The sequence below is a fragment of the Bactrocera tryoni genome, chromosome 2 (genome assembly GCF_016617805.1).
Source record: "Bactrocera tryoni isolate S06 chromosome 2, CSIRO_BtryS06_freeze2, whole genome shotgun sequence".
Taxonomy (NCBI): domain Eukaryota; kingdom Metazoa; phylum Arthropoda; class Insecta; order Diptera; family Tephritidae; genus Bactrocera; species Bactrocera tryoni.
In genome coordinates, this window is record NC_052500.1 from 30,242,638 (window position 1) to 30,270,295 (window position 27,658).

The 27,658-nt window shown below is 40.6% G+C and overlaps 1 protein-coding gene across 1 annotated transcript in view; it reads left to right on the forward strand.

Annotated features, from left to right (window-relative positions):
* LOC120768926 (dynein heavy chain 7, axonemal) overlaps positions 1–27,658 on the forward strand; it is a 48,825-nt gene that overhangs the window by 1,611 nt on the left and 19,556 nt on the right. Inside the window, exons 4-27 of the mRNA XM_040095706.1 lie at positions 4,478–4,640; positions 4,706–4,939; positions 6,397–7,101; positions 7,176–7,439; positions 7,511–7,831; positions 9,301–9,590; positions 9,658–9,780; positions 9,847–10,000; positions 10,070–10,201; positions 10,261–10,737; positions 10,806–10,964; positions 11,028–11,555; positions 13,362–13,808; positions 13,865–13,978; positions 14,036–15,552; positions 16,503–17,289; positions 17,377–17,559; positions 17,625–17,971; positions 19,416–19,545; positions 19,610–20,215; positions 20,297–20,400; positions 20,488–20,853; positions 26,464–26,751; positions 26,844–27,259. Of these exons, the coding sequence (XP_039951640.1) occupies positions 4,478–4,640; positions 4,706–4,939; positions 6,397–7,101; positions 7,176–7,439; positions 7,511–7,831; positions 9,301–9,590; positions 9,658–9,780; positions 9,847–10,000; positions 10,070–10,201; positions 10,261–10,737; positions 10,806–10,964; positions 11,028–11,555; positions 13,362–13,808; positions 13,865–13,978; positions 14,036–15,552; positions 16,503–17,289; positions 17,377–17,559; positions 17,625–17,971; positions 19,416–19,545; positions 19,610–20,215; positions 20,297–20,400; positions 20,488–20,853; positions 26,464–26,751; positions 26,844–27,259 (8,855 nt within the window). The remainder of the gene's footprint in view (positions 1–4,477; positions 4,641–4,705; positions 4,940–6,396; positions 7,102–7,175; positions 7,440–7,510; positions 7,832–9,300; positions 9,591–9,657; positions 9,781–9,846; positions 10,001–10,069; positions 10,202–10,260; positions 10,738–10,805; positions 10,965–11,027; positions 11,556–13,361; positions 13,809–13,864; positions 13,979–14,035; positions 15,553–16,502; positions 17,290–17,376; positions 17,560–17,624; positions 17,972–19,415; positions 19,546–19,609; positions 20,216–20,296; positions 20,401–20,487; positions 20,854–26,463; positions 26,752–26,843; positions 27,260–27,658) is intronic.

Consider the following 27,658-nt stretch of genomic DNA (forward strand, 5'->3'; position numbering starts at 1 on the left):
CGGTTACGTCTGAGAAGGTCCATCTATTAAGTCCAATTTTTGATGACTCATTCGAACATTTCGCCTGGTAACTGGCGATTGACAGACGGGGAATCGAAGCGGTATTATTCGCATAGACTTTATACTTTACATATCCTCACAGGAAAGAGTCTAATGATGGATACCACACAGTCTTGGTGGCCAAATGGACCGGTCCAAAACGTGAAATTATCTGCCCTTCGAAGCGTTCTCTCAATAAATCCATTGGTTGATACGATGTGTGGGAAGTGGCGCCGTCTTGTTCCAACAAAATGTCGCCAAGATCGCGAGCTTCAATTTCAGGCTTCAAATACCATATTCGGTTATCATTGCGCGTTAACGGTCGCCATTGACAGTTACGTTCTCACGGGCATCATTTTTCAATAAATACAGTTCGATGATTCCACCGGCGCACAAAACACACCAAACCGTTGCTTTTTCTGGAAGAAATGGCAGCTCTTGAATCTCTTCTTCGTCTCAAATGCGGCAATTTTGCTTGTTTACGTACCCATTGAGCCAGGAATGGATCACATTGCTGAAAAAAATTTGGCTTGATCTTTCCAAGAGCCCATTGTGCGAAGCGATGTTGCTTCGGAAGGACGTGAGTCCGATTTGCAGAGAGCGGCGGTAAATCTACTTGGATTACCTACATATTATGAATCCCTAAAAGTGTATTACCGGAACCTTATAGATAGCCTTTTGAGCTTACCACAAATTTATTAAGGATATATCAATCCCAGCCACATTGCTGTGTCTACTTAGCCTCGAGTAATATCAGTCTGGCAAAAGTAGAGCAGTGAGTGAAGTGACAACATGATTACACTTAGCTTTCGCCCACGTAGCTTTGGCAAAGAGCGTCTTAGAAAATATTTTGCCCTACCGCAGTTGAATCTATTGGATAGTGTCTAATCAGAACACCTAAAGTTGCGGCGAGATAAGCAACGCATATACCTTGGTGATACAAGATGGAGTGCCGTTAAGTAGTGCATGAGGAATAGCTATCCTTCAGAATGCTTGTGAATTTCAACAGGCTCCGTCGCTTCAGTAACGATAACTCTTCCAGTATCTTAATCTCGTCTCCCACCGACGATTGAGCTGATATCCTAGCCCGCTTTATCTCTTCCTTAACTTCCATATTGAGTTTTAAACAGGGTGCAATAGTCCTCGCGGTATCTATCGTATGTAAAAAAGAAGTCCTGAAAATGTTGCCATGTGGAACGTAATGCGATTGCGCTCATTTTCAAACTCGATGAAGGAGTTTTTTTTATCTGATTTTAGGTGTTACAAGCAACTGTTAGGTGAAGAAAACTATTATACTTAGTCCAAAATGGTGGCAGTGTACAAAAATAAAATCAAAATTAATATTATTTAGCATTTGAAATAAGTAAGTCGTAAAATATGTACGCGTTTAAATTTCCGTCACGATTTCAAACCTTTAACATTTTCCCCTGATTGCTGACTAAACCGATTGACTTCATATCTCAAGAATGTGTGAGTCGCGTCGCGAAAACTTATTTAAAGCAGTCGCCAGTAAATCGCTTGTCTAGTCAACTCTTCAAGTCGTGAAGTTCAAATCATAGTCGAAAAGCCAACTATTTAAAAACAAAATGTTGAAATTGAAAGCCGTCATTAAAATAGCCTTGACATTTGGTAAATATTGCGTAAATTCAGACTCGCTAAAATGTAAAAAGTTTTGAATTTTAGTTGTTGCCGTTATGTTCTTAAGCGTAGGTGCTTATGCCATAAATCGGAAAGCATTGCTAACGGATGGAAAATGAAGCCGAAGTGATCATAAACTAAACGGATATTCGCTGATAGACGACTGCAATAAACGAAGGTTATGAGGAACACACATATAGTATCATATTTATATATCGTACTTACAAATATACATACATACTTATATACATACCGACATGCTTTTCGCATATTTAGATATAATTTCTTTGACCCTGGTTGTTAGGGTTGTTTAAAAATAATATTTGAGTGGATATTAAAAAGTTACAAATTAGCATATATATGTAGATACAAAGACACATATACTATATACATACATACATACATACAGTCATGGACGGAGGAATATATTGGTTGCTATTATTATTGTAATAAAACGACTCTTATTATTATATTATATAAACGAAAAACAAATTTATTTTTTTAATTTTTTTCTTTATTGGCGTAGACACCGCTTACCCGGTTATAGCCGAGTTTACAAGAGTGCGTCGTTTTTCCTTTTCGTTGTTTGGCGCAAATTGGAGATTCCAATTGTAGCCAAGTTCTTCTTCACTTAGTTTTTTCAACGGAGTGGAGGACTTCCTCTGCTTCCTCCGGCGGATGCTGCGCCGAATACTTTCAGAGCTCAGTCCAAAGTAACACCTGTTAGCAAAGTAACCAAGTTGGCCCATTTGCTTCGCTTCCTTATCCAGTCTTGAGAAAGTAGAACTATAGATTGAAAAAGTCGCTCGATACGGAGTCGCCTTATCTGAAAGCTCGTTTCATATCGAACGGCGCTGTTTTTTTCATTGGTAATGTTGTTTACGTGGCGCGTCCCAAATTCAGCGCACAACCCTGAGGAGAGGATGTCTCGCCTTCTCACTTCAGCTTGCTTTCCAACAGATGCGTTTCGGCTACCAAGAGGGTAATTGGCTTAAGACCGGAAGTCATGAGCTGCTTGAGGGATATGTAAAATAATCGTTTTTGGCCACTCCTAAGTGAAAGGTACTAAAAAGCTTTCCTCACTTGCGTGAACTTTTCTCACACACATGACTCCATCCTCCGGGAGGAATTTTTTTATTCATTAGCATCGCAAAAATTGAGTAGTATGATATGTACAAAAAATTTACAAGATTTATTCATGTCCTAACCAGTGCATTCGTTGGAGTTTTATGCGCTTAACCATATCTACATATGTCGCCGTAGAGCTCACACAGTTTCTGGTTCCATCTTTTTTGATATTCATCGCACACGTGGACGGCTCTAAAGATCTTGTGAAGAACGGCTCACTTGCATGCTCCAAATGCTTTCTCATCTCGGTTTCTTATCGTCAATGTTTCTGCGCCGTGTTATAGAGCGGATATAATAAGAGACTTGTAGAGTATAATGTTTGTTTGTCGAGAGAGGGATACATATGCTTCTCGATTTAGATTATTGCTGGAATTTATGCTGGTTCCGTGATATACAAAGTCCCTAACTTTCTCAAACTTATAGCTGCCAACACTGACGTAGCTCTCAAGACGCGAGGAATCTTTGTGTGTGGCTTCCATGTACTTTGTATTGGCCTGGAAGAGGCTTGACGGCTCTGTTGTTAAGGCCTATGATGTCAATAACATCTATATTATATTTTTAGAGTAGACCCGGTCACTACGGTTCAGATTATCGGCACATATCACAGCATTATATCACCTTACATAATCACCCTGTATAAACCTGGCTAGTATAGAACAGCGGGAAATCCTTCCTGATTTTGTTGGATGATCCATTTCGAGCTTCTTACTTTTTTTAAAGAAAAAATACAGAAACTTCAAATGGTGACCAATCGACCAGCCCGAAAATGTGAAGTTAACTGTTCACCGAAGTGTTCTCTCAATAAAACCATTGATTGATGCGATGTGTGGTAAGTGGCGTCCTCTTGCTGAAACCAAATGCGGCCGAGATCACGAGCTTCAATTTTAGATATCAAATAGTTGGATATCATGGCGCGATAACGATCACCACCGACGGTTACGTTCTTAGCGGCACATTTTTTCAAGAAATATGGACCGACAAAACCACCGGCCCACAAACCACACCAAACCGTTGTGTTTTCTGAATGAAAAGGCAGCTCTTGAATATCTTCAGGTTGCTGTTCGTCCCAAATGAGGTAATTTTGCTTGTTTAAATACCCATTGAGCCAGAAATGAGCCTTATCGCTGAACATATTTTGGCTCGAAAACGTAGGATCTTCTTGGAGCTTTTCCGGAGCCCTTAAAGCAAAGCGATGTCGCTTAGGAAGATCGAGCGGCTTCAGTGCTTGCACAAGCTGCATTTTATTCGCTTTCAACTTAAGATCTCGACGTAAAATGCGACCAGTACCAACGGCGCCGAGACGACTCTTCACAGTCTTCGTGTGCATTCTCAGCTACGGCTGCTACATTTTCTTCACTGCTGGACGTAGTCTATTCGGTCGAATATTAGCCACTAATGAATGCTAGGTCTCAAGATGATGATGTTGCGAGTAGTACGCTCAGTAGGCCGATTCTGTTGACCATAACTTGAGCGAAGCGCCTGAAACACATTCTTTACGAAAAGTTAACTTTCGTCATAAAATTGAACGATTAATAAACTTTGTTCAGGCGTAAGCAACGTTTCTTTCTTTGTGTTTTAAACTTCATGTCAAACTTATTGTATGTAACCCTTGTAGAATAGATGTAGAAGTACAAAAATATGAAATTTATATTTGTTTGCTTTGTCCTTGCAGATATGACGATAATCGTTGTCGCATTAAGAAGACACTATTTTGCATTCACCGTAGTGTTGCCAGCATTCTTGATTTATGGAGCACCAAATATAAAGATATGCTTTTTGTAGACATTAAAGAGTTGGCACAGGCGAAGACACCTTATGAACTGTACGATTTCACGGTAAGTAATAAAAAAATTCTTCCAAATTATACTTAACTATAATATTTTTGACATTTTACACTTAGTATTTATGTGGACGTCAAATCGACACCGCCAAGGGCTTGCTCGAGAACGAATGGTATGGTGAGATACATCAGATTTTATTGCGTGCCAGTAGACGTGGGCTTCTGCCGAATGTGAGACGTATGAAATTGTTGCAACGCTTTTACAACTGTGTGGCAGCATTGATGACGCAACAACTGGAAGATATCTGCATACGTAGTTTGACGTCTTACGCCAATTTTATTTGCGATTATGGAGTAAGTTAATCATTAATTTGCCATTGATTGCCCCTGTGTAGGGTCTACATTTTCATTATCTACATACATATATGCTATTTCGCTAGACTTACATGGCTTAATGCCACTAAAAACTCCATACATCAACTGTTAAAATTATTCTGTAATTCAGAGATCTACTGGTTCATTTCATATTTCATATACATATGTATGTAAAGCGTTTTTCAATAAGGACACTATAAAAGTAGACCGATAAGGATAGCAAAGGACGAAATATTTTTTCCGCCCTTTTGACATTTCTCTTCAGTAAGGTTTGTCATTTCATCGTTAAAAGATATACGATTCAATAACGCGTCGAAATTATTAAAATTTACTACCGAAATTCGGAGGTAGTGGCCTCAACTTTAAGAGCTCTACGTTCAATTTATGGTCTTCGTAATCGTCCTGTTAGATAAACTATTGAGAGTATAGTGGAAAAATTTGAATACACAGTCAAAGTACAAAATGTTCCCGTGCCAGTGAGACACAGAAGTGCTCGTAATGTCGAGAATATTGTTGCCAAATCAGTCTCTCATACGTCGATCTCAAGCGTTGGGCATCTCTGTGACGTCGTTGTGACGAATTTGTGGTGAATTGGGCTGAGCAACAACTCGAAAATGATCCAGATTTTCATCGAAAAATCATCTTCAGCGATGAGGCTCATTTCTGGCTAATTGGCTTCGTCAAAAATCAAATCGACACGTACTCCATAAGTCACCATTGCATTCCGAAAAAATTACGTTTTGGTGAGGTTTATGGGTCGGCGGAGTCATTGGGCCGTACTTTTTCCGTGATAATCAAGACCGAACGATACTATAAATGGTAATCGCTACCGCTTAATGATAACAGAATATATTTGGCCCAAATTGGATGATATAGACTTGGAAAATATGTGGTTGCAACAAGTAGGCGCCACAAGTCAAACAGTGAACGTGTTATCTCACGAAATGGCCCAGTCAATTGGCCGTCTCGGTCGTGCGATTTGACGCCGTTAGGCTACGTCAAGTCTACGTTGGGCTACGTTAAGTCTATGTCAACTAGCCAGCGACGGTTGATGAACTTCGTACGAATTTTGAACGTGAAATTGCAGCAGTATCGGCCGAGTTATGCTTGAAACCCTTTGAAAATTGGCTTAAACGTCTGGACTTCTACAAACGTGCCCGTGATGGCCATCCAAAAGAAGCCGAGTTCTATACATAATGCATTGAATGTACTTTCACAAAAATAAATAAATTCATTGATATTCCAAACCGTTTTTGTTTACAAAAACCTTTGGTAGCGCTCTTATTGAATGTTATGTCTGGATCTAGTTTATATGAATATTATGAACATATTTGGTACTAACATGCAATCTTCCATTTCGTCAAGAAAAAAAAGCAACGTATACGCATTACTTTAGTATAGATATTATATTTTCCTTTTCTTCTTTCTTTGAACAGAAAAGTAATCCCGGGCTTAAAGTTAGCCTTGTTCTTGAAGAAGAAGATACGATTGCTTTTAATCCGAATTTCTCCAAAGTGCAGCACGAGCTTTTGCGCATTATCGAGTCCATTGTAATGTCTGTCGACCAGATGCCCCGAATTGAAAATAAACTCTACACCGAGCTGAAAATCTCGGATCAATACCATTTGAAACCAACAATACCAGAGTCGATTATAGCTAATGCTCGTAATCGCATATGCGTCATGTTGGAGGATCAACGAATCGGTCCTGAATTGCGCCTGCAAGACTTCGATCAATATATAGACTTGATGAACGGTGTTGATGCAGAGCGTATATCGAAGTTCATCGCATCTGAGCCCACATTTGAGCAGTATTGTGAAATGGTATTGCAGTATCGTCGTAAAGAGGAGCAGATCATTCAAGATATTTGGGGTGAATTACGTATGGGGCTCTATGAGTTCCATCGTGAGAATTTCATAACTAATCTAGAACAGTTAGCTCGCTACATGCAACAGGAATTGCTGGAAAAAATGGTTGCCGATCAGCAGTCACAAATTTCTAAATTGGGTAAGGAGTATGAGGGTATAGCCAAGAAGGCGATGACGGTGCCACAAACAACGGCCGAGTTAATGGCGCTCAAAGAATTTGTGATCAATGCGGAGGAAACTGTAATACCGGAAATGGAACAACGCTTGAAAGTGGTGAGTATGAACAAAATGGCGAACTAAAATAAAATACAATATGTAAGTCTAAAAATAAACTCAACTTATTTTAGAATATGAACCATATTTTATGGCTGATGGATAATATAATCTACTCGCCATTGGATATAAAAAATAACAGCAACACATTCCAATGGTATTTGAAAATGCCTTCCGTTTTCGAAGAACACCGCTTGATCATTGCTGATAAAACAATTGAGTATCAGGAACGACTTAAAAAGCGCATTGAAGCGTTCCGACGTGAGCTACAGACCTATTATGAACAGGTGCAAGACTACGAGAATTGGGGTGATATTAAGCATTTGGCACGTTATAAGGTAGGGAACACGTGTTTCACGAATATCGCCTCAAATAATGTAAGAATTTATGAATATTTCTAACATTTCAGCGTCGAGCAACAGTTTTGGATAGCCGCCTAGTCGCGGCTATGGACACCATCGATCGTATCAATGAAGAGGAGACAGCTTATGGTTGGGACCTCACCCAGTATCCTATACGTAAGAAGACACACGATCAGCTGAAACCATTCAAAACTTTGTTCGACACTGGACAGGAGTTTATGGAAAAGCACGATGCATGGATGCACTCACAAGTTGGCACCTACGATCCAGATGAAATCGAAACAGATCTGGCAAATATATATCGCGTGATTCAGAAGTTGGAAAAGCAGCTGAGCGATAAACCAGCAACTGCACAATTGATTAAAGATGTAAGTGAACTAGTAATTTGTAAAAATAGTTACGGGAAGTTAAGATCCTTTACGTTTCCGAACACATCTTTACGGAGAATAAATTAGAATAAGCAATCCGCTCATTCGACCAAAACAAATTTTCCCGTACGGACGGAATCGCTCCAGAAATGCTGCAGAATGCGCTCTATCTATTCGTGCCGTGGCTAAAGACGAGTTTTAGGGGATACATATATGAAGTTCAGAAATATACCACACTCGTGGAGAGAGGCTAAGGTAGTTTTCGTACCGAAGGCAGGTAGAAACTACCCAACTTACTCAAAAGAATTTAGGCCTATAAGCTTAACTTCCTTTCTGCTGAAAATGCGCATATATGAGGCACAGATCAGTAAGGACTGCACTCCATACACTGTTATTTAATATCGAAAAAGCTTTTGAATATAAGGGATATGCTATTGGAGCATTCCTGGAAATTTCTGGAGCGTTCAACAACGTCTCTACGCAATCTATTCTGAATAGTATCCAGTCAATACGCTGAACGCTGAATCAGAAGCCTTTTGAAGGAAGTATTTAGAGGTACTCCGCTTCTATAGACATTAGTGGTGAATTAAAATAATGCATCTGCTGGCAATTCCAGAGTCAACATCTACGTAGACGCCAAGCAGTAATCAAGGCAGTAACCTCGTATCGTTTATCGGCCTGAAGTGCCTTGAGAAGCAGGGCAGCATTGGAAAGTTTTGCCAGAAGCAAGCAACCTCACTTCTACTGGGTTCCAGGTCACAAAGACACGCGAAACCGTGATTGTCTATACGACTATCTGGGCAGAAGCAGTTTAACGAAAATCAAAACCCGATGAAAAGAGCTACCCGGGTGCAAAACTGTAAAAGTCAAGTGCAAAACGGTAGATCGGAAGTATACAAAATTGGCACTCGATAGAAGAGACTGTAGGAACATGATTGGAATACTATCTGGTTACTGTCTGTTGGCGGCAGAATGGTGCTGACAGATCGAGAAGACTGCAGAAAATGTCTAAAAGGAAACAATGGAGCATCTTTTGCGCACTTGTCACGTATTGGCAAGACTACGCTGTAAACATCTGGTGTTCCCACAATATGATACAAAGGAAGAGGTATCGATAGTGAAGCCGCAGAGTCAGTTCAAATTTGCGTCTAAAGGATGACTACTTTTCATGGACCTAGCAACTGAACTCCATCGGGTATCACAAAGGACCAAAACTGATCTATGCGTGGCTTATTGGCCTACCAGATTAACCTAACCTAACCTTAAATTTACCTTTATTAATCCGATAATTTTCAAAAGCAAAATTTTGATGAGCTTGATTTAGCAAATTCCTTACTTCGCTTAATTAAAGTCTGACTATCATATCTACAGTACATACAACTGGTTATTATATTAACTGAATTCCCCAGATCGCTTTAATTTGTATTTATTGAGGTTCTAAGATATATGTCTGTTTAACTTATCAATAGGTTAGAGAACAAATTGAGGAGCTACGCACACATATGCCTATAATAAGCACGCTCGGCAATCCCGGCATGAAAGCGCGTCACTGGGAGCAAGTATCTGAGATTATTGGTTTTCCTATCAAAGTATCGCCAGAATTGACTTTGGAAAAGATCATTGAGTACGGCTTGGAAGAATATGTGCCCAAATTTGAAGCGATCTCAGAGAGTGCAACCAAAGAGAACAATTTGGAGCGCGCAATGGCGAAAATGGTAGCTGAGTGGCAAGATATGGCATTCACCATTTCGCCATACAGGTTCGAAAAGCAATACGCCGACTATGAGTTAAATTATAAAACAAGCTTTAATTCCATTTGTAACCAGGGATTCCGGCACCTTCAAACTTTCTGCAGTGGACGATATACAGATCCTATTAGACGATCAGATAATCAAGACACAGACAATGAAGAGCTCGCCGTACATTAAACCATTTGAGGAGGACATATTGTGAGTACAGACAGCGGCGTAAAAGTGGTAAAACGAAAGTTTTTTAAAATTTTGAAATATTTTCAGAAAATGGGAAGCGAAACTGATGCTCTTGCAAGACATTTTGGATGAGTGGCTGCGTGTGCAAGCGACATGGATGTATTTGGAGCCAATTTTCTCCAGTCCTGATATTCAGCAACAAATGCCAGAAGAAGGACGTAGATTCGCGGCTGTGGATAAGGTGTGTTGAAATACTATGAGGAACCAGAAATGTAAACCACTTATAATTGACCTTTGACCTTCTTCGTAGATATGGAAAGAACTCATGAAGCAGGTGAATTCAGATCCGCGAGTAATGGTTGTGGTTGAGATCGATAAGATGAATGAGAAACTGAAGAAAGCGTACGCACTTCTGGAGATAATACAGAAAGGACTCAATGCCGTATGTATTTTAGGCAAAAGATTTTTTATTATTCATGTCACATTTTTTTTCTTTTTAAGTACTTGGAGAAGAAACGTCTCTACTTCCCACGCTTCTTCTTCCTGTCAAACGATGAACTGCTTGAAATACTGTCCGAAACTAAGGATCCCACACGCGTACAACCACACTTGAAGAAATGTTTCGAAGGTATTGCCACATTGAACTTCACCGAAGAGTTGGAAGTAACTGCAATGCGTTCATCGGAACGTGAAGAGGTAACCCTTGTCGATATCATTTCCACTGCGAAGGCACGCGGTCAGGTGGAGAAGTGGCTGTTGGAGCTGGAGATTGATATGAAGAAGAGCGTACATTTGAAGATAAGTGAGTCATTCTATAGTTATCGTCAGATGGTACGCGAAACATGGGTACTCTCTTGGCCTGGCCAGTGTGTACAATCGATTTCGCTTACTTACTGGACACTGGAGATCACTGAGTGCTTTTTTTCGGACGCCCCCGTACCCAATTTGCGCAAGTATTTGACACTTTGCAAATCGCAGGTAAGTTATCTGAGCCGACTTTTTAGCATTTTACACTTTACTGACACTATTTACTTACATATCCGCAGATTGCTAAAATTGTTGATCTTGTACGAGGCCATTTGAATGCGCAGAATAGGATCACGCTCGGAGCTTTGGTGGTATTAGATGTCCACGCGCGCGATGTGCTGGCCGAAATTGTAGAAAACGAAGTTTCAGACGCTAATGATTTTCAATGGCTATCCCAAGTGAGACGCTTTCTCCTACAGTTCTTATTACATAAAGTCTTCTATATCTTTCCCTGTTTACAGCTCCGCTACTACTGGGAAGACAATAACTTGGACACACGCATGATTAACAGTTCACTCAAATATGGCTATGAGTACTTGGGGAATACGACACGGCTCGTAGTTACACCGCTCACAGATCGCTGTTATCGTACGCTCTTTAGCGCGCTAAATTTACATTTGGGTGGAGCACCCGAAGGACCTGCGGGTACAGGCAAAACCGAGACCACCAAAGATTTGGCTAAAGCCGTGGCCAAGCAGTGTGTAGTTTTTAACTGTTCTGATGGATTAGATTATCTTGCGCTGGGCAAGTTCTTCAAAGGTTTGGCTTCGTGTGGCGCATGGTCGTGCTTTGATGAATTCAATCGTATCGATCTGGAAGTGCTATCCGTTGTGGCCCAACAAATACTCACCATACAACGTGGCATTAATTCGGGCAGCCCTACTTTGGTGTTTGAGGGCACAACACTGACATTGGACCCTACATGTGCGGTCTTTATTACCATGAATCCCGGCTATGCAGGACGCTCAGAATTGCCGGATAATTTGAAGGTAGTTATAAATGTACAGCGTTGCTTTTCGTTTGAGTGCGTCGTTGAAATGGAATAAATTTCCTTTTTCTTATACTGAAATTCCGAAAAGGTTATTTATTCCAATAGTGATTTTCAACGCAACGACGAACTCTCGCAAAATGTTGCTACAGTTTTGCTTACCTGGAGCTAATAGATATAGGGGTTTGTAATCAGGGTGATAAGACAAGTCTGGGTGACTCTCTAATCGCCCGTCCGCGCGATCGTAGCAGTAGTGAGTCTGAACAGTTTTAAAAACGGAGTGTAGTCATGACCTGTAGTATGTTAGGATTAATGAACATATGTCAAAAGCTTTTAAGGCTATAAATCCTTTCAGTATTACCTTATACGGTGTGAAAGTGAATAAAATCTGATAGTAACCACGCCGACTTAAGATGAAAACTATTAAAAGTGTTATAACTCAATAAATAACTGCGTAAGAGACATTAAATACCCGACATGGTACGGAAAGATTTCATCGGAGCCGATTTTAAAATATGACAATGGGTATGGTACCATCTATCTGTGGAATCGGTCCATGAATTACCCCAGCTTATGTATACTGCAACTACCCGTCTAAAATACAACAAAGTATGCATCACTTTATTTATAGTGTGATATGTCCAATTCACGAAAAGGGAACCCATAATCTGAGCCAACTACCGTGGGATAAGCCTCTTCAACATCGCATATAAGGTTCTATCGAACGAACTGTGTGACAGATTAAAGCTCACCGTCAACAAACTGATTGGATCTTATCAGTGTGGCTTCAGGCCTGGAAAATCAACAATTGACAAGATATTCACCATGCGCCAAACTTTGAAAAAGACTCGGTGGAAAGATGATCGACACACACCACCTCCTCGCCGATTTTAAAGCTGATTTTGAAAGCACGAATAGGAGCTGCCGTTATATCGCTATGTCTTAATTTTGTATCCTCGCAAAACTAATACGGTACACAGCCCGACTGACGTTGAGAAATACCATAAGCTTCGTCAGAATTGAGACGAACCTCTCCAAGCCGTTCGATAAAAAACAAGGTTACAGACAAGGAGGCAGGGACGATCACTACATCTGATGAGTCGGCGCTACGAGTTTTCGAGAGAAAGGTTCTGGGGAAGATGTATGATCCTTTGCGTGTTGGCAACGGCGAATACCGCAGTCGATGGAATGATAAGCTGTACGAGATATACATACGATGACCTTAACATAGTTCAGCGAATTAAGAGACAGTGGCTGCGGTCATGTCGTCCGAATTGATGAAAACACTCCAGCTCTGAAAGTATTCGATCCGCCCTGGGGAAGCGGAGGAAGAAGAAGATCTCTACTCCGTTGGAAAGACCAAGTGGAGAACATGGTTACAATGGGCGCCAAAAAGCGAAAAGAAGAACGACTGGCGCGCTGTTGTAAATTCGGCTATTATCGCGTAAGCGGTGTCTACGACATTAAAGAAAAAGATATACCATGATATACTATATGTTATTCCAGCCGATTTTATAGCGAAAATATCAGTAAAGGTTTGAGTTATCTTTTTAACATTTTTGGAAGCATGTTCTCGAGTATACTTGAGTAATGCCAAAAGTTATTGGAATTACATTCAATAATACTTTAAACTCTTAGCATTAGTCACGATGAAACTAAGTGTGTCTATAACCGATGATATACATGGAAAGCATACCAAATGTAATTGTAGCCCATTCACGGTTTCGGCCTTACCTTGCTTGTTTTTAGTTAATTTGAAAATGTTTTGATTGCCATCATACACTCTCATCATTTTCATTTCTTGTAGGCACTATTCCGATCTGTTGCCATGATGGTGCCCGATTATGCTCTTATCTCCGAGATAGAATTGTATTCGTATGGCTTCCTCACCGCTAAACCGCTGAGTGTTAAAATAGTGGCCACTTATCGCTTATGTTCAGAGCAATTGAGTACACAATGCCATTACGATTACGGCATGCGTGCTGTTAAATCCGTACTGAAAGCAGCGGGAGCTCTCAAGCTACGTTATCGTGATGAAAATGAAGACATACTAGTGTTGCGCTCTATTAAGGATGTTAATTTACCAAAGTTTCTCAATCAAGATGTGCCGCTGTTTCAAGGTATCACCTCCGATCTGTTTCCTGGTACAGTATTGCCTGAAGCAGATTACGTCGTATTCAACGAATGTACGCGAGAAGCTTGCGAAAAGAATAATAAACAATGTACGGACTTCTTTTTGGAAAAAGTTCAACAGGTGAGTGCTCTTCAAATTTAATAGTCCCACTTTATTTGAATCTTATTTCCAACCAGCTATATGAAATGATTTGCGTGCGTCACGGACTGATGATTGTAGGCTTGCCTTTCGGTGGCAAGACGACTACATATCGTATACTGGCAGAGGCTTTGGAGGGCATGGAGAAAAGGGTAAGTAGCGCACAGTTAAGGTCATTAACACTTACATTATTGATACCGCGTCCATAGGACGGCAGCGAGAACCGTGCCATATACTCCGTAATGAATCCCAAAGCAATTACAATGGGACAGCTCTATGGACAATTTGATGCCGTATCGCACGAGTGGAGTGATGGCGTATTGGCGGTGAATTATCGCCAGTTCGCTATTTCTGATACGCCCGACCGCAAGTGGTTGATTTTTGATGGCCCCGTAGACGCTATATGGATTGAAAACATGAATACTGTACTAGATGACAATAAGAAGCTTTGTCTCATGTCTGGTGAAATTATACAACTTTCACCGACTACCAACTTAGTATTCGAGCCAATGGACTTGGAAGTCGCCTCGCCCGCAACAGTATCGCGTTGCGGCATGATTTATATGGAACCTAGTTCATTGGGTTGGGAACCACTCGTCACTTCATGGAAGAACAGCTTACCACCCTCCTTCCACGTTGTGAGTAAACAACTAATCTCTGCGCTCATAATGCGATTTTGTCCGCTTTTGTTGTACATTGTGCGCAAGGGTGGTTTAGTTGAAATCGCACCGACATCTGATACCAATCTCATCGTCTCCATGATGAACATTTTCGAATGTTTCATTGATGACTTCAAAGATGAAAAGTATGTTACGAACTTATCGGATTTAGATTTTCGCGCGCAGATTGAAGGGGTTTTCGTTTTCTCATGCATTTGGTCGCTAGGCGGCGCCTTGGATTCACGTAGCCGAGAGAAATTTAATATAGTTTTTCGAGCGTTGATGGAGAAGAATTTCCCAGAGCAATTGTATACAGATTTCGGCGTACCAGAAGAATTGTTTGTGTCCGTGTTGACCAAACCATTCATATTTCCAATACCGAAATCAGGGTCTGTTTTCGATTATCGCTTCATTAAAGAGGGCAAAGGCAAATGGAAGGCATGGCAAGACGATGTCAACAGCGCACCACCGATACCACGTGACATACCCGTCAATCAAATACTCATTACGACTAATGAAAGTGTACGTGTTACTGCGGTGTTAGATCTTTTAGTGCGTCATGGAAAGCCTATAATGCTGGTGGGTCCTACCGGCACGGGCAAAAGCTGTTATGCCTTGGACTACATGCTGAAGCGTATGGATGTGAACACTTACAAGCCATTACTAATCAGTTTCTCAGCGCAAACTTCGGCAAATCAGACACAAGATATTATCATGTCAAAGTTAGATAAACGACGAAAGGGTGTCTTTGGACCGCCTTTGAATAAAAAGTTTCTTATATTTGTGGATGATGTATCAATGCCACTGAAGGAAACCTATGGTGCGCAACCGCCCATAGAGTTGCTACGTATGATGTTAGATCATTGGATGTGGTATGATCGCAAAAATATTGTGCCTATGAAATTGATTGACCTACAGATGATAACCGCGATGGGACCACCTTCTACGGGCAATACAGTTACACCACGTTTTCAGCGGCATTTCAATGTGATCGCTATCGATGAGTTCAACAATGAGATTCTCAACACGATCTTCAGTAAAATAGTGCTCTGGCATTTGGATACTCGGTAGGTAGCGTTGGGCTTTTAAAATATTTAACTTATTTTGTCGTAACACTATCGCATATTTCAAAGTTATTAGATGATGACAGGAACAGGGCCTCTGTATATTAAGTTATAACTTAACTCAATATTTAGTTATCGTAACACAATTAAGTACATGTGCTCCTCGGCATTGTGACAATATTGTTACTGCACAAGGGCACAATGGAACCGTTACAGATCCTGTGTGAAATTGAGGGGAATCGGTCCACTTAAATACAAACTTTTTTCCTTCTTATATATATGGTATATAAATGCTCAGGATGACGAGAGGAGTTGAAATTCGGCTGATTGTCTAGCTGTCCATCCATCCGTTCGTCCGTCTGTGCAAACTGTAACTTGAGTAAAAATTAAGATATCTTGTTGAAGCTTGGTACACCTTTTTCTTTGCAAAAAAGAGAGGCGGAGTTCGTAGATGGAGACATTAAATTTTACCCTCGAGATGGTATGAGGGAGTTTTAAAGGACCCGTGTCAAAACTGTACGATAATCGTGACCCCCATCTAATATAAAGATCTTCGAACCTCCGGGTGACTTAATACCGGATATATTGGCTAATGTCTGAGTTATCTTATTAAACTTGATAAACTTTATGTACCTGAAAGTACTTCCCTGGCACCCCTTGCAGGTTGGAAGAGTTTAAAACGTTGGGTTGTACGCGAACTTAGCTCATCCTTACTTGCTTAATATAAAGTTTTACCAGCGTCTGAAGTACTTTCCAGTGGCGTGATTCTTGCGAGTTGCAAAAGTATACAAATTCGGTTACATTCGAACTTAGCTCTTCCTTACTTATTATTAATAAAGTTTTTCAGACTCTCGATATTCAGACTTTTTGATATTCGTACAAATTGCGAGAGTATGGAATGTTCGTATACGACCGGACTTAGCGCTTCCTTAACAGTCTTTTTCAATTCACAGTGGTTTCTCCAAGGAGTTTGATCCATGTATTGATGAAATCGTCACAGCTACTTTGAATATTTACAATGAAGCAAAGAAGAATTTGTTGCCGACGCCTGCTAAATCACACTATCTCTTTAATTTACGCGATTTCTCGCGTGTTGTACAAGGTGTACTGCTCTCTGTGCCCGAAGCCACGGAAGATTTGGATTCCATGCGTCGTCTGTGGGTACATGAAGTGATGCGTGTTTATGGCGATCGTTTAGTGGAGGATAGTGATCGTCATTGGTTATTCGGTGCTATTTGTGATAAAATCAACAGACATATGAATAGTACACCAGAGATGCTATTTGAGCGACTTATACCAAAGGACAAAAGATTGACCGAGTCAGATCTTCGACGTTTAATCTATTGTGATTTCGCCAATCCAAAGGCGGATAATAAAAATTATATTGAGGTTTTAGATCTTGAAAATTTGCGCAACGTAGTGGAAGCGTACTTGGTTGAGTATAATAATATGTCGAAAAAACCGATGAACCTAGTACTCTTCCGCTTCGCGATTGAACACTTATCGAGAATATGTCGCATAATAAAGCAGCCACGTAGTCATGCTCTACTCATCGGAGTCGGTGGCTCCGGGCGTCAGAGCTTAACTCGTTTGGCTTCGCATATATGCGACTATGAACTCTTTCAAGTCGAAATTACGCGCTTATATGGACCCAACGAATGGCATGAGGATATTAAGAATATCTTGCGGAGAGTTGGCGCATCGGAGATGCATGCTGTATTCTTGTTCACTGATGTACAGGTGGGCGCATTTAAATATGACTTATAATACAAGTTTGTTTTCTTCGAAATAATGTTCGTTTTTGGGAAAACCATTTTTACTCCGTAGATAAAAGACGAATCCTTCTTGGAGGACGTAAATAATTTGCTGAATTCTGGTGAAGTGCCAAATTTGTTCTCTAATGAGGAAAAGATTGAAGTGGTTGAAAAAATGGCTCAGATCGACAAGCAACGTGACAAGTCTATGCAAACCGACGGAAGTCCAGTGGCACTTTTCAATTTCTTCGTTACGGTAACTGCAATATCCTCAAATTTATACACAAAAACACTTTTTTATAGCAACAATTTCTTTTGTAGACCTGTCGCGATCAGCTGCACATTGTGCTGGCAATGTCTCCCATTGGTGATGCTTTACGCATGCGCATACGCAAGTTTCCTTCCATCGTCAATTGTTGCACAATCGATTGGTTCCAACCTTGGCCGGAAGATGCTCTATTGGCTGTGTCGACGCGGTTTTTGGCCAGCGAAGACCTCTCCGATTTGGAACGCAAGACGGCTATTGATATGTGTATGGAATTCCACACTTCAACGCAGAATTTGTCAGAAGTATTTGCATTACGTTTAAAACGTTACAACTATGTAACGCCTACATCCTATCTAGAGTTAATACAAACCTTTAAGGCGTTGCTGAATCAAAAGAGAACGTAAGTGAATGTTCAATGTAAATGTTTTTTAGTTTGGAACCCTATTCTCTTAGTAATGTTTACTGTCTTTTTTGTCACTCCGCCACGGAACTTATTCCCAGCGGCATCTTCTCAGCGCACATACCACCGAGGGATATGTAGGTGGGGCTGATTCGCTGGAAAGGAGGCGCAGTGAGAAGCTCAAGGAGAAGATTGGAGGGAGAGTCTTCTGTTGGAAGTTCTCAATCAACTTTTTTCAGACTGCTAGACTACTGTAGTGTCTTTCAGAAGTGGCAGCCACCAAGGTCACAACAGAAGTACTTATCTGAAGTGCGGCTACTTTTAGGGAAGTGCGCATCCACTCCGATTGCAGAGCCGCTAAACAGGCCTTAAACTGATAGTGAGCTTTAAGCTAGTAAGAGAGTGCATAACCTCCCTAGCATTAGCATCAAGCTACTACCATTTCAATCTATAGGTCTCGCTCAGCAAGCGTTGGTCTTGGCAACCAGTCCTTGTAGGGTTGCGAAAGCCTTTTGCCCCCAAGTGGAATGTAAAAGGTCCATGAAACTGCTAGCGTTTAGCAATGTTCACACCACCTTAAAGATAAGCGTCCTAACTGGGAAGTGTGCCATTGGCACTCACGCGGTGAGATAAAATATTTCAGAGGACGCATCTTGTCTCAAAGTTGCAAGGAGAAAACATCTAGATACTTTCTCCTTCACTGTCCAGCTTTCGTCAGACTAAGGTTTGTCATGCTTTTTACGAACCCGGCTTAGTCTACTGACTAAGGTTTATGATCCTGAGCGTATTCGTGGCCGGAGGCCGGAGACAAATCAAAACACCGACAAATCAAAATATCGACAAATCACAATACCGTCAAATTAAGAAAAGGTGGCGTTGTTCGTTCGAGGCTCTGTGGCTCAGCACGCTCAGGATCATAACCCTTAGTCAGTAGAATTCTCTTTCTGTGCTTCGATAGAAATAAGGGCAGATAATGTAAAATATTTTTCACATGTCGGCATTTTGATTTGTCGGTATTTTGATTTGTTGGTATTTCGACTGTCGCAATTCTAAATTTTGAGATTTTAGTTATCAGCATTACGTTATAAACTCACAAGGGACAGGTGTCTCTAGCAGGCTAAGTGGGATTAATCGTATATTCATGATAAATTCTTCTATTTACATTACCTAACTTATTGTCATTTTATCTCTTGAAGTTTTAAAGTTGAGACATTTGGCAATTCATTCATCGGTTTGAGATCGTAACTTAGCCTATTCGAAATGGAATGAAGAGTAAGAACAGTTAGCTTAAAGGAAATTTGCTCATTTCTGCTTGAAGTACTCAGGTTGCATGGAAAGAGTGAAATGCAAAGTAGAACCTTTCGTTGAGTTTTCAACTCCGACCCTCAAGCTGATCCCGGCTGATTTCAATTTTATTTTATTTGATTTCTGTTTCTTTACACAGCACCATTTTGACCAATAAAAATCGATATTTAACTGGGATATCTCAGCTTGACATCGCAGCTCAGCAAGTCGGGGTGATGCAAGAAGAGCTGCAAGCCTTGGAACCCAAACTGAAGGAAGCTTCAGAGATAGTAAGTGAAACTTCTAGTTGTAAATGGTTACAGCTTACCAAAGGTCAATCTTTCCTTTTCTTAGGTCGCTGTACAAGTGGCAAAAGTAACCGCCGATAGCAAGATTGCCGCTGAACAGCGTGAACTAGTGAAGGAGGATGAAAAGGTGGCCACTGAGCAAGCAGGCAAAGCGCAAGCGATCAAAGACGAATGTGACGCTAAATTGAGTGAAGCACTACCGATATTGAATGCAGCCTTAGCTGCTCTAAACACCCTAACCACAGCCGACATTGCTGTGGTGAAGACCATGAAGAGCCCGCCGATTGGTGTGCGCATTGTCATGGAGGCTGTCTGTATATTGAAGGAAGTGAAACCTGATAAGGTGCCAAATCCGTCGGGTTTAGGAACGATAGAAGATTACTGGGGCGCATCGAAGCGTGTTCTGAGCGACATTAAATTCCTCGACAGTTTAATCAATTTCGATAAAGACAATATACCACCGCAGGTGATGCAGAAATTGGCGCAGCGTGTGTTGAGTAATGAAGCTTTCGATCCGGATAAAGTCAAATCGGCATCCACAGCTTGCGAGGGTCTATGCCGTTGGGTAATTGCATTGACCAAGTACGATGTGGTAGCGAAAGTGGTGGCACCGAAAAAAATCGCTTTGGCAGCAGCCGAAGCGGAGTATAATGTAAGTTCGTCTTGTTTTCACACGGCTCTATAGTAAAAGAGTGAATAATGTTCCTTCCGCTTTCATTTATGTTACACGCAGGCCGCCATGAAGTTACTGAATGAAAAATTGGCGCAATTGGCACGTGTTGAAGCCAATTTGGCAGCCATTCAAAAGAAGCTAGACGAAGAGTTGGCGCAATATGCGTAAGTAATCATTTTCTGTGCAGAAAAAAGACCACAAGACTTGCAATGAGCGATTTTAATAGGAATTTATTAACTTTATATGTGCAGCATACTTCAAGGCCAACATGAAGCTTGTACCAAAAAGTTGCAACGTGCGCAAGAATTGATTTCTGGTTTGGGTGGCGAACGCACCCGTTGGTTGGATACGGCCAGAAACTTGGGTCGCGTATACAATTCTTTAACTGGCGATGTGCTGATAGCATCTGGTGTCGTTGCCTATCTGGGCCCCTTCACCATTGACTACCGCGTTGGACAGATTCACAAATGGGTGAATAAGGTTGCCTCGTATGGTGTGGTATGCAGCGCAGATTTCTCCTTGGCCGTCGTTTTGGGCGAAGCTGTTGAGATACGTGAATGGAATATTTGTGGATTGCCCACCGATGCCTTTTCTGTGGAGAGCGCCATCATTTTGAAGTAAGTTCCAATTAAAAATATATGTATGTATATAGCCCAAGTTATTAGAAGGTTAATGTTATAATCGTTATGACTTAAATATTTCAAAAGCCGGATTCATGGCTGTGAAAGTTTTAAACGAACTTTTGATATTTGGTAACTTGTAATTGATGTCTTAACTCTATCTTAAGTAGGAAGTAAGTTACAATACTTTGAGTATGAAGTACACGTCTCTTAGTGTAATCCCCTGTATTTAACGGAGCGCACGTCCAAACTGAAATGCACTGTATACATGGCTTGGAATTTGCTGTATTCCATGAAAAAGCCCTTATAATGGTTATGGTTATTTTTTTAGACGTGTCGTCTTTAATGAAGCAATACTTTTTCGAGATTGGTCTTTTGACGGCTGTTACTTTATTTATGCTCAGTTTTATTTGACCTTTAATATAGACAAGACTTACTCCGAAAAACATTTATAAATCGTGCAAATTTGTTACCGAAATAATGGTTAGGTTCGCTCGATGCATCGCGCGCTGCGTTTGATATTTGATCTACATGATCGTCCAACAAAGTCGGTAACGCAAACAACCATGTTACTTTAGTGCATAATGTGTATAACAGTGCTTGCCGAAAAAGCTATGCTACTATAAAGCATATTGCTACTATAAAGCAGAGTCTCAAAAGAATACCCGAGTGAGTCCATCCGCCATCTCGCATAACAAATGGAACTGTGCCCATCCATTTTATGAAGAATTTTGCGGAAGGATCTTGGTTTACGCGCCTACAAAATCCAACTTGAGCAAGAATTTAAGTCTAACGATCATCAAGCGCGTCGCACATTCTGTCAAAGGGCTCCAAATTTTGTTAAGCTCACTTTTGGTTGAATGGGTACACTAATAAACAAAATTGTTGAGTTCGGAGGAATGTTATTCTATAGGCCACTATTGGGACGCCGTTGTATCCTTAAAAAGTCACTGTTTAGTGTACCTTAGCCTATCTTAGTGTTATAGTCATTGAGGAATGCTATATATAATATATTAATGACTTTTTCGTGCCTGAATTGTTGGATGTTAATGTGGACGACCTTTGGTTCCATGGCGCCACATGCCATAATCCAATGAAACGATAAATTTATTCAAGGAAACTTTTGATGGGGGTCTCCAAGATTGTGCAATTTAACACCACTGTACTATTTTTTGTGGGCAGAAAAGCTCGAAAGGACTGATGTCCTGGAAGAGAATGTCTTTTTAAGAAAGCCAAAAAGTCAACATTAAATTTTACGTGTTTTATTTCTACTTACAAAGCACATGTCTAAAAAATCCTTTAATCGATCCAAACTCACATCTCTAAAGTTTAATCAGTAATCCAAAATACGCCAATACTTCTTGAAAAAGGATTAATAACTTCTGAATTTTTTGGTCTCCATTGAAAAATATTTTGTAAGAAATTAATCCTTTTTCAAGAAGTATTGGCGTATTTTAGACTACTGATTAAATTTTTGCATTCACAATCCAAGCCATTGACTAAATCAGCGTCAGCTGGTTGACTACCAGCAGCTGCGCAGTCGCAAATCCTTCTGCCCTAGGATATATCGTTAGAGGTCCAGGAAACTCTTCGCTCTCAACAGGGTAAGTCCTTCAACTGCCGTAGGATTTCAAACTGGACACAGTATTTGATTATCCCACTTTTTCCAGATTGAGACATCCAGGTGAATTAGAGGAAATATAAATATAACACCTAATAAAATTTTGTTATAGGTTCAGGGCGTTTTTCGCCGATAGTTGAAATTCAACTATAGAAGTTTTTCGAGCGATTAGTTTTTACAACTTTCAATGTGGAATAACTCCGCAACAGTGCATTGATGAAATTAATTCAATTTTGTCGATTAGGCTCCATCAAGGGCCGGTGTTTATCGATATGTAGTATGATGTATTCAATCGAGGTCGTAGATCACTCCCAGATGGATTTTGTAAAGGTCGTCCAAAATCAGTTGTGATTTCGGAAATTATTGATGCTTCGCATAGAGGCAACTATAAGTATTAGTGGGAATAGCATACATTCAATATTGCACGAATATTTGCTGGTTAAGGAAAAATTGTTTACGTTGGATCACACACAATTCCTCGATAGCTCAAAAAAAGGCTCAGTCTACTGCATGGCTGTTTCAAGATTTGCCGAATCTAATAAAAAATTTTGGCGCATGAAGCACTTCCAAGCAAATTGTTGTCGGTTTTTTTGAAACAACTGGACATATCGGAACCATACGACTAGACTAACGAAGAATAGTGATACGCAACCCTCTGTTGCCGGTTGTCTTTCAAGAAATCAGCAATAACTTTCACCGGGCAACAACCAATGAGCTTCCGATTGGATCTAAATGTTTACTCCATGTCTCATTTGATAAGTGTCCAATTGTTATTGGATCGTTTGTCTCCGTGATTGAGGTATCCATTGTCCTCAAAACTTAGTGATTTATAAAAAAATCGTGATTTTCTAGGCAATGTTATAAGAGTCCAATGATGTTAACAAACTCACTCAGTTAAATTTTCCTGGCGCTACTGTCTCTCCCGACCTTCCTGAGCAGGCTGGATCATTTGAGCTGCTCTGAACACCGCATAATTTAGTAAAGCAGTACTTGGTCGTTGAATTTGCCGGGACAGATTTGATTTAACAGTTATACAGCTATTTGGTTTGCATCAACGGTGTATTTTCCCCTAAGCGAACAGAAGGAAACAATGTTTTCTCAAAATACGAAATTTTCCTTTCTTTCCTCCTCCTCTTTTTCTACAGTGAACAAGGATATTTGTTTATAGGTAGTGTACAATTTACATACATACAAGTACATACCCTCAAATATACACACATATATTTCTGCATGAAAAATGTGGAATTTTATTGAAAATCTTATGGCCAAATACGTGTGTTTTAATGAAATTTTCGTTCCTTTCCAAATTCCAAATTCGAATGAGAAAAGTAATGCGTGTGCTTAATAAAACCGCTTTAATCTAGCGAGACGCATTAATCAATTCGTTTTTGCTGCTACACAAGAACACAATAAATGTGCTACTGCAGAACCTTCGTTTCATATAACTATGCCAGACCGAAGTAAATGAATGAATGTACAAATTCGAGTGGTAATGTCTGGCAGAAGTGTTTAGCCTTACCTACAGCCACTGTAACCACACAGAATCGCTGGGCCTGCTGAACCGTGCTGTCTCGACAATCGCCACCTTACTTCACGAATTATAGGGGAAAGAACGGCATATCCAGCAGATGCGTGGCACGGAAGGAAACATGCGAATTGTGCCACAGGCAATGTGCCTGTGCCTGTTTGTTGCACGCAAGCAGCATCCTCCGAATGCTGAACACATGAATATACAATCCTCACCGTAGCTACACACATTTATGTATTAATATCGACTTTGTTGTAATGCCGGTGCGTTAGCAACCCCCACCAAGTAACCACGCTGCCGCTTCCATTTAGAGCCGCAGCCGTCGAGCGCACGGTTGATGTATCCTAATATGCGTGAACTTTTGTATTGTGTGTTTTGTAATTAGAAAACGCTAGGCAGGAGAAAGAGGCCATATGACGATGTTTTGCAATTACTGAAATAACTGTGTAACTACGAAATCTTCAAGCATGGCAGCTTACATACAGACAATCATGCATATTCTCATTAGTAATTGTTATGTATTCCTATTTGTGTTTCGGCACGAAATTTCCACAGAAGTATTGAAAAAATTCCCGATCGAGAAAATAGCCATAACGAAGGAAGGAGATATTACGAAAATTCGTTGAGTTCGGTTGAGTTTTCTTTCTAGCAAAACAGCTATACAGTGTAGAGTTGCCAATTAAAATTGTTTTGTAATGTTACCCCTTGCAAATAGTAGTAAATGTGCTGATCAATTGAATTGACGAGTTCAAAAATTATGCAATTTGAAGGTATGCAAACAACACCTTAGAAACCTTCTTACGTTGCGGCCTGACCTAATAATGCCTACCAGGCGCCTTTGATAAGCGTCTTTTCCAGTCTCACCTTTTTCGCTAGAGTGTTATTATTATTTTGCTCACTAGTTCATTCTCATTCAAGTTCCTGCTGATATAAGTATTATGTTCTAACCCTATTACGTTTTGTGGCCCCCTGATGAACACCTGCTCTGCGTCAAATAATCTCCATGGCCTGAAACCTCGCCTGGTTCGGAGAGGTTAGTTCTATCTTGATGTCATCGCGGTTGTTGCTTAGCTTCGTTCTGGAAATGCGTACTAATTTCCAGGTATACAAATCAGAAAAAGAGTCATAGACATAATACCTTGTAATCAACGAATAGATGGAAGGTGTCCTTTTCATATTCTCGGAGTTTTCCAGGGTTTGGTGCTGTATGTAGTTGTTCAAGCTGTACTGATAGTATCCAATCAGTTTGCGGGGAAGTGGCTTTAATTTTTATACATCTGGGCGATGGGCACAAGATGGATCTCCCGGTAGTTGGCTCACATAATAGTGTCGCATTTCTCCAAGGCAGGACACAGTGTAGTGATGTTCCAATCTTTGGCTTTCGTCTACTAATTTTTTGCAGGTGAGCTGATGTATATTCCCTATCCACATATCACCACCAGCTTAAACAGTGCCGGAAGAAGATCATGGTTCGAGCTTGGTCATGACTAGGTATTGGTACATTAATGCCATCGTTTTTGATTCTGAGCTCTGAGTCAAAGGTCACATTTCGAACATCTTGGAGACCGTAAATTTTATTTTTTACACACTATCACACGAGATTTTATTGTACAATAGTTTTGTAGACTCTTGCAACATGTTGCAGCAGAGAACAATAGTTTCGTTTACGTAACGGTTGTTTGTATCGCCTGAAAATACTCGAGTTAGATATAGGGTTATATATGTGTAAATGATCAGGATAAGGAAACGTGTTGAAATTCGAGTGACTGTCCTTCCGTCCGTCTGTCCGTGTAAGCTGTAAGCTGTAACTAGAGGTAAATTGAGATATTGTAGTTAAACTTGGTACACGTAATCGGAGGAGGAGTTGACTTTTTGGCAAAACGATCACATATAAGGATAGGAATTTCCACGGCTTTGATGCTGGCAAGTTGCTAGAGTATGAAATGTTTGGTTACACTCAAACTTAGCCTTAGCCCTTGCTTATTTGTTGCATTTCTATTACTTGCACTTCTTCTATACTGGCGTAGACACCGCTTGTGCGGCTATAGCCGAGTTAACAACGGCGCGCCATTTAAATCATAGTCCTAATTACGTTTGTTGTGGTCGTCATCAAAAGTGGGGTTTTTCATTCGACGCTGTTATTCGTTTTTCTGTGGGAGTGGTTTCTTAATCTTGCAATTAGAACTCAGCCTAACCTTAAGCCAAATATGTTGGAGTGTCTCCGCTGAAGCTTTCTCTCTTTTAGCCGTGACCCCAGACTTCACACGGGTTGACTATCGCATCTTCCACAAGGGTTACTCACGTTTTCAGAGTGCGCGGCGTGGACCCAAGACTGTAACTGCTTACCCAGAAGCATGACCATACCTCATTACACTCCAATACTACATGCGACAAATAATCGAAATTAATTTATTTTTCATGATGCTAAAATGTGACATCATTTTTGTCATTTTTTTAGGAACTCTCGACGCTGGCCGCTAATGATCGATCCTCAGGGTCAAGCCAACAAATGGGTGAAAAACTTGGAGAAAGGCAATCGTCTCTGTGTAATACGACTTAACCAGCCCGACTACACACGCGTGCTTGAAAACGCGATACAATTTGGTCTTCCAGTCCTTTTGGAAAATGTAGGTGAAGAATTGGATCCATTGCTAGAGGCGATACTGCTTAAACAACTCTTCAAGCAAGGCGGCACACTGTGCATAAAATTGGGTGATTCAGTGATTGAATACAACCATGCCTTTAAGTGCGTAATATCCACACTGAATGTTTGATGTATTTAGGCTTATATCTGTACCATTTATCTTGTTCTCCATTCTCTATTCTCAATTCTCATAGATTTTATATTTCAACAAAGTTGCGTAATCCACATTACCTACCAGAGGTCGCAGTTAAAGTGACGGTTTTGAATTTCATGATCACCACACAAGGCTTGCAAGATCAGCTGTTGGGCATAACAGTTGCACGCGAGCGTCCCGATTTGGAGGCGGAGAAGAATACGCTTATCGTACAAGGTGCTGAGAATAAGCGTATGCTGAAGGAAACAGAAGATAAAATTCTGGAAGTACTTTCGTCCGCGGAAAATATATTGGAGGACGAAACAGCCGTGCAAATATTGAGTTCATCGAAAGCATTAGCCAACGATATAAATGAAAAGCAAATTGTTACTGAAGCCACGGAACGGCAGATCGATATAGCGCGACTGAGTTATGTACCTATTGCAGCACATTCTACTATACTCTTCTTTACCATAGGTGAGTAGTGATGTATTTCCCGGTATAATATGGTTTGGTTTTTCTCTGCATTTTCGGGAGTACCTGTAAAGGTGAATAAGATTTTTTTTAAACGTCATCATTCTTTGGCATTTATTTTTTGAAGATTATCTCTTTCAAATGTCCGTTATGTTAATGTCGACTGGGAACTGGCGACTGACACGCGTATGGACTTTAGACTTCACATATCCCCTCAGGAAAAAGTCTACCGGTGTAATATCACACGATCTTGGTGGCCAATCGACCGGCCCAAAACGTGAAATTATCTGCTCACCCATTGATTGATGTGATGTGTGGGAAGTAGCTCCGTCTTGCGGAAACCAAATGTCGCCGAGATCACGAGCTTCAATGTCACGCATCAAATATGTAGTCTGTTAAAGT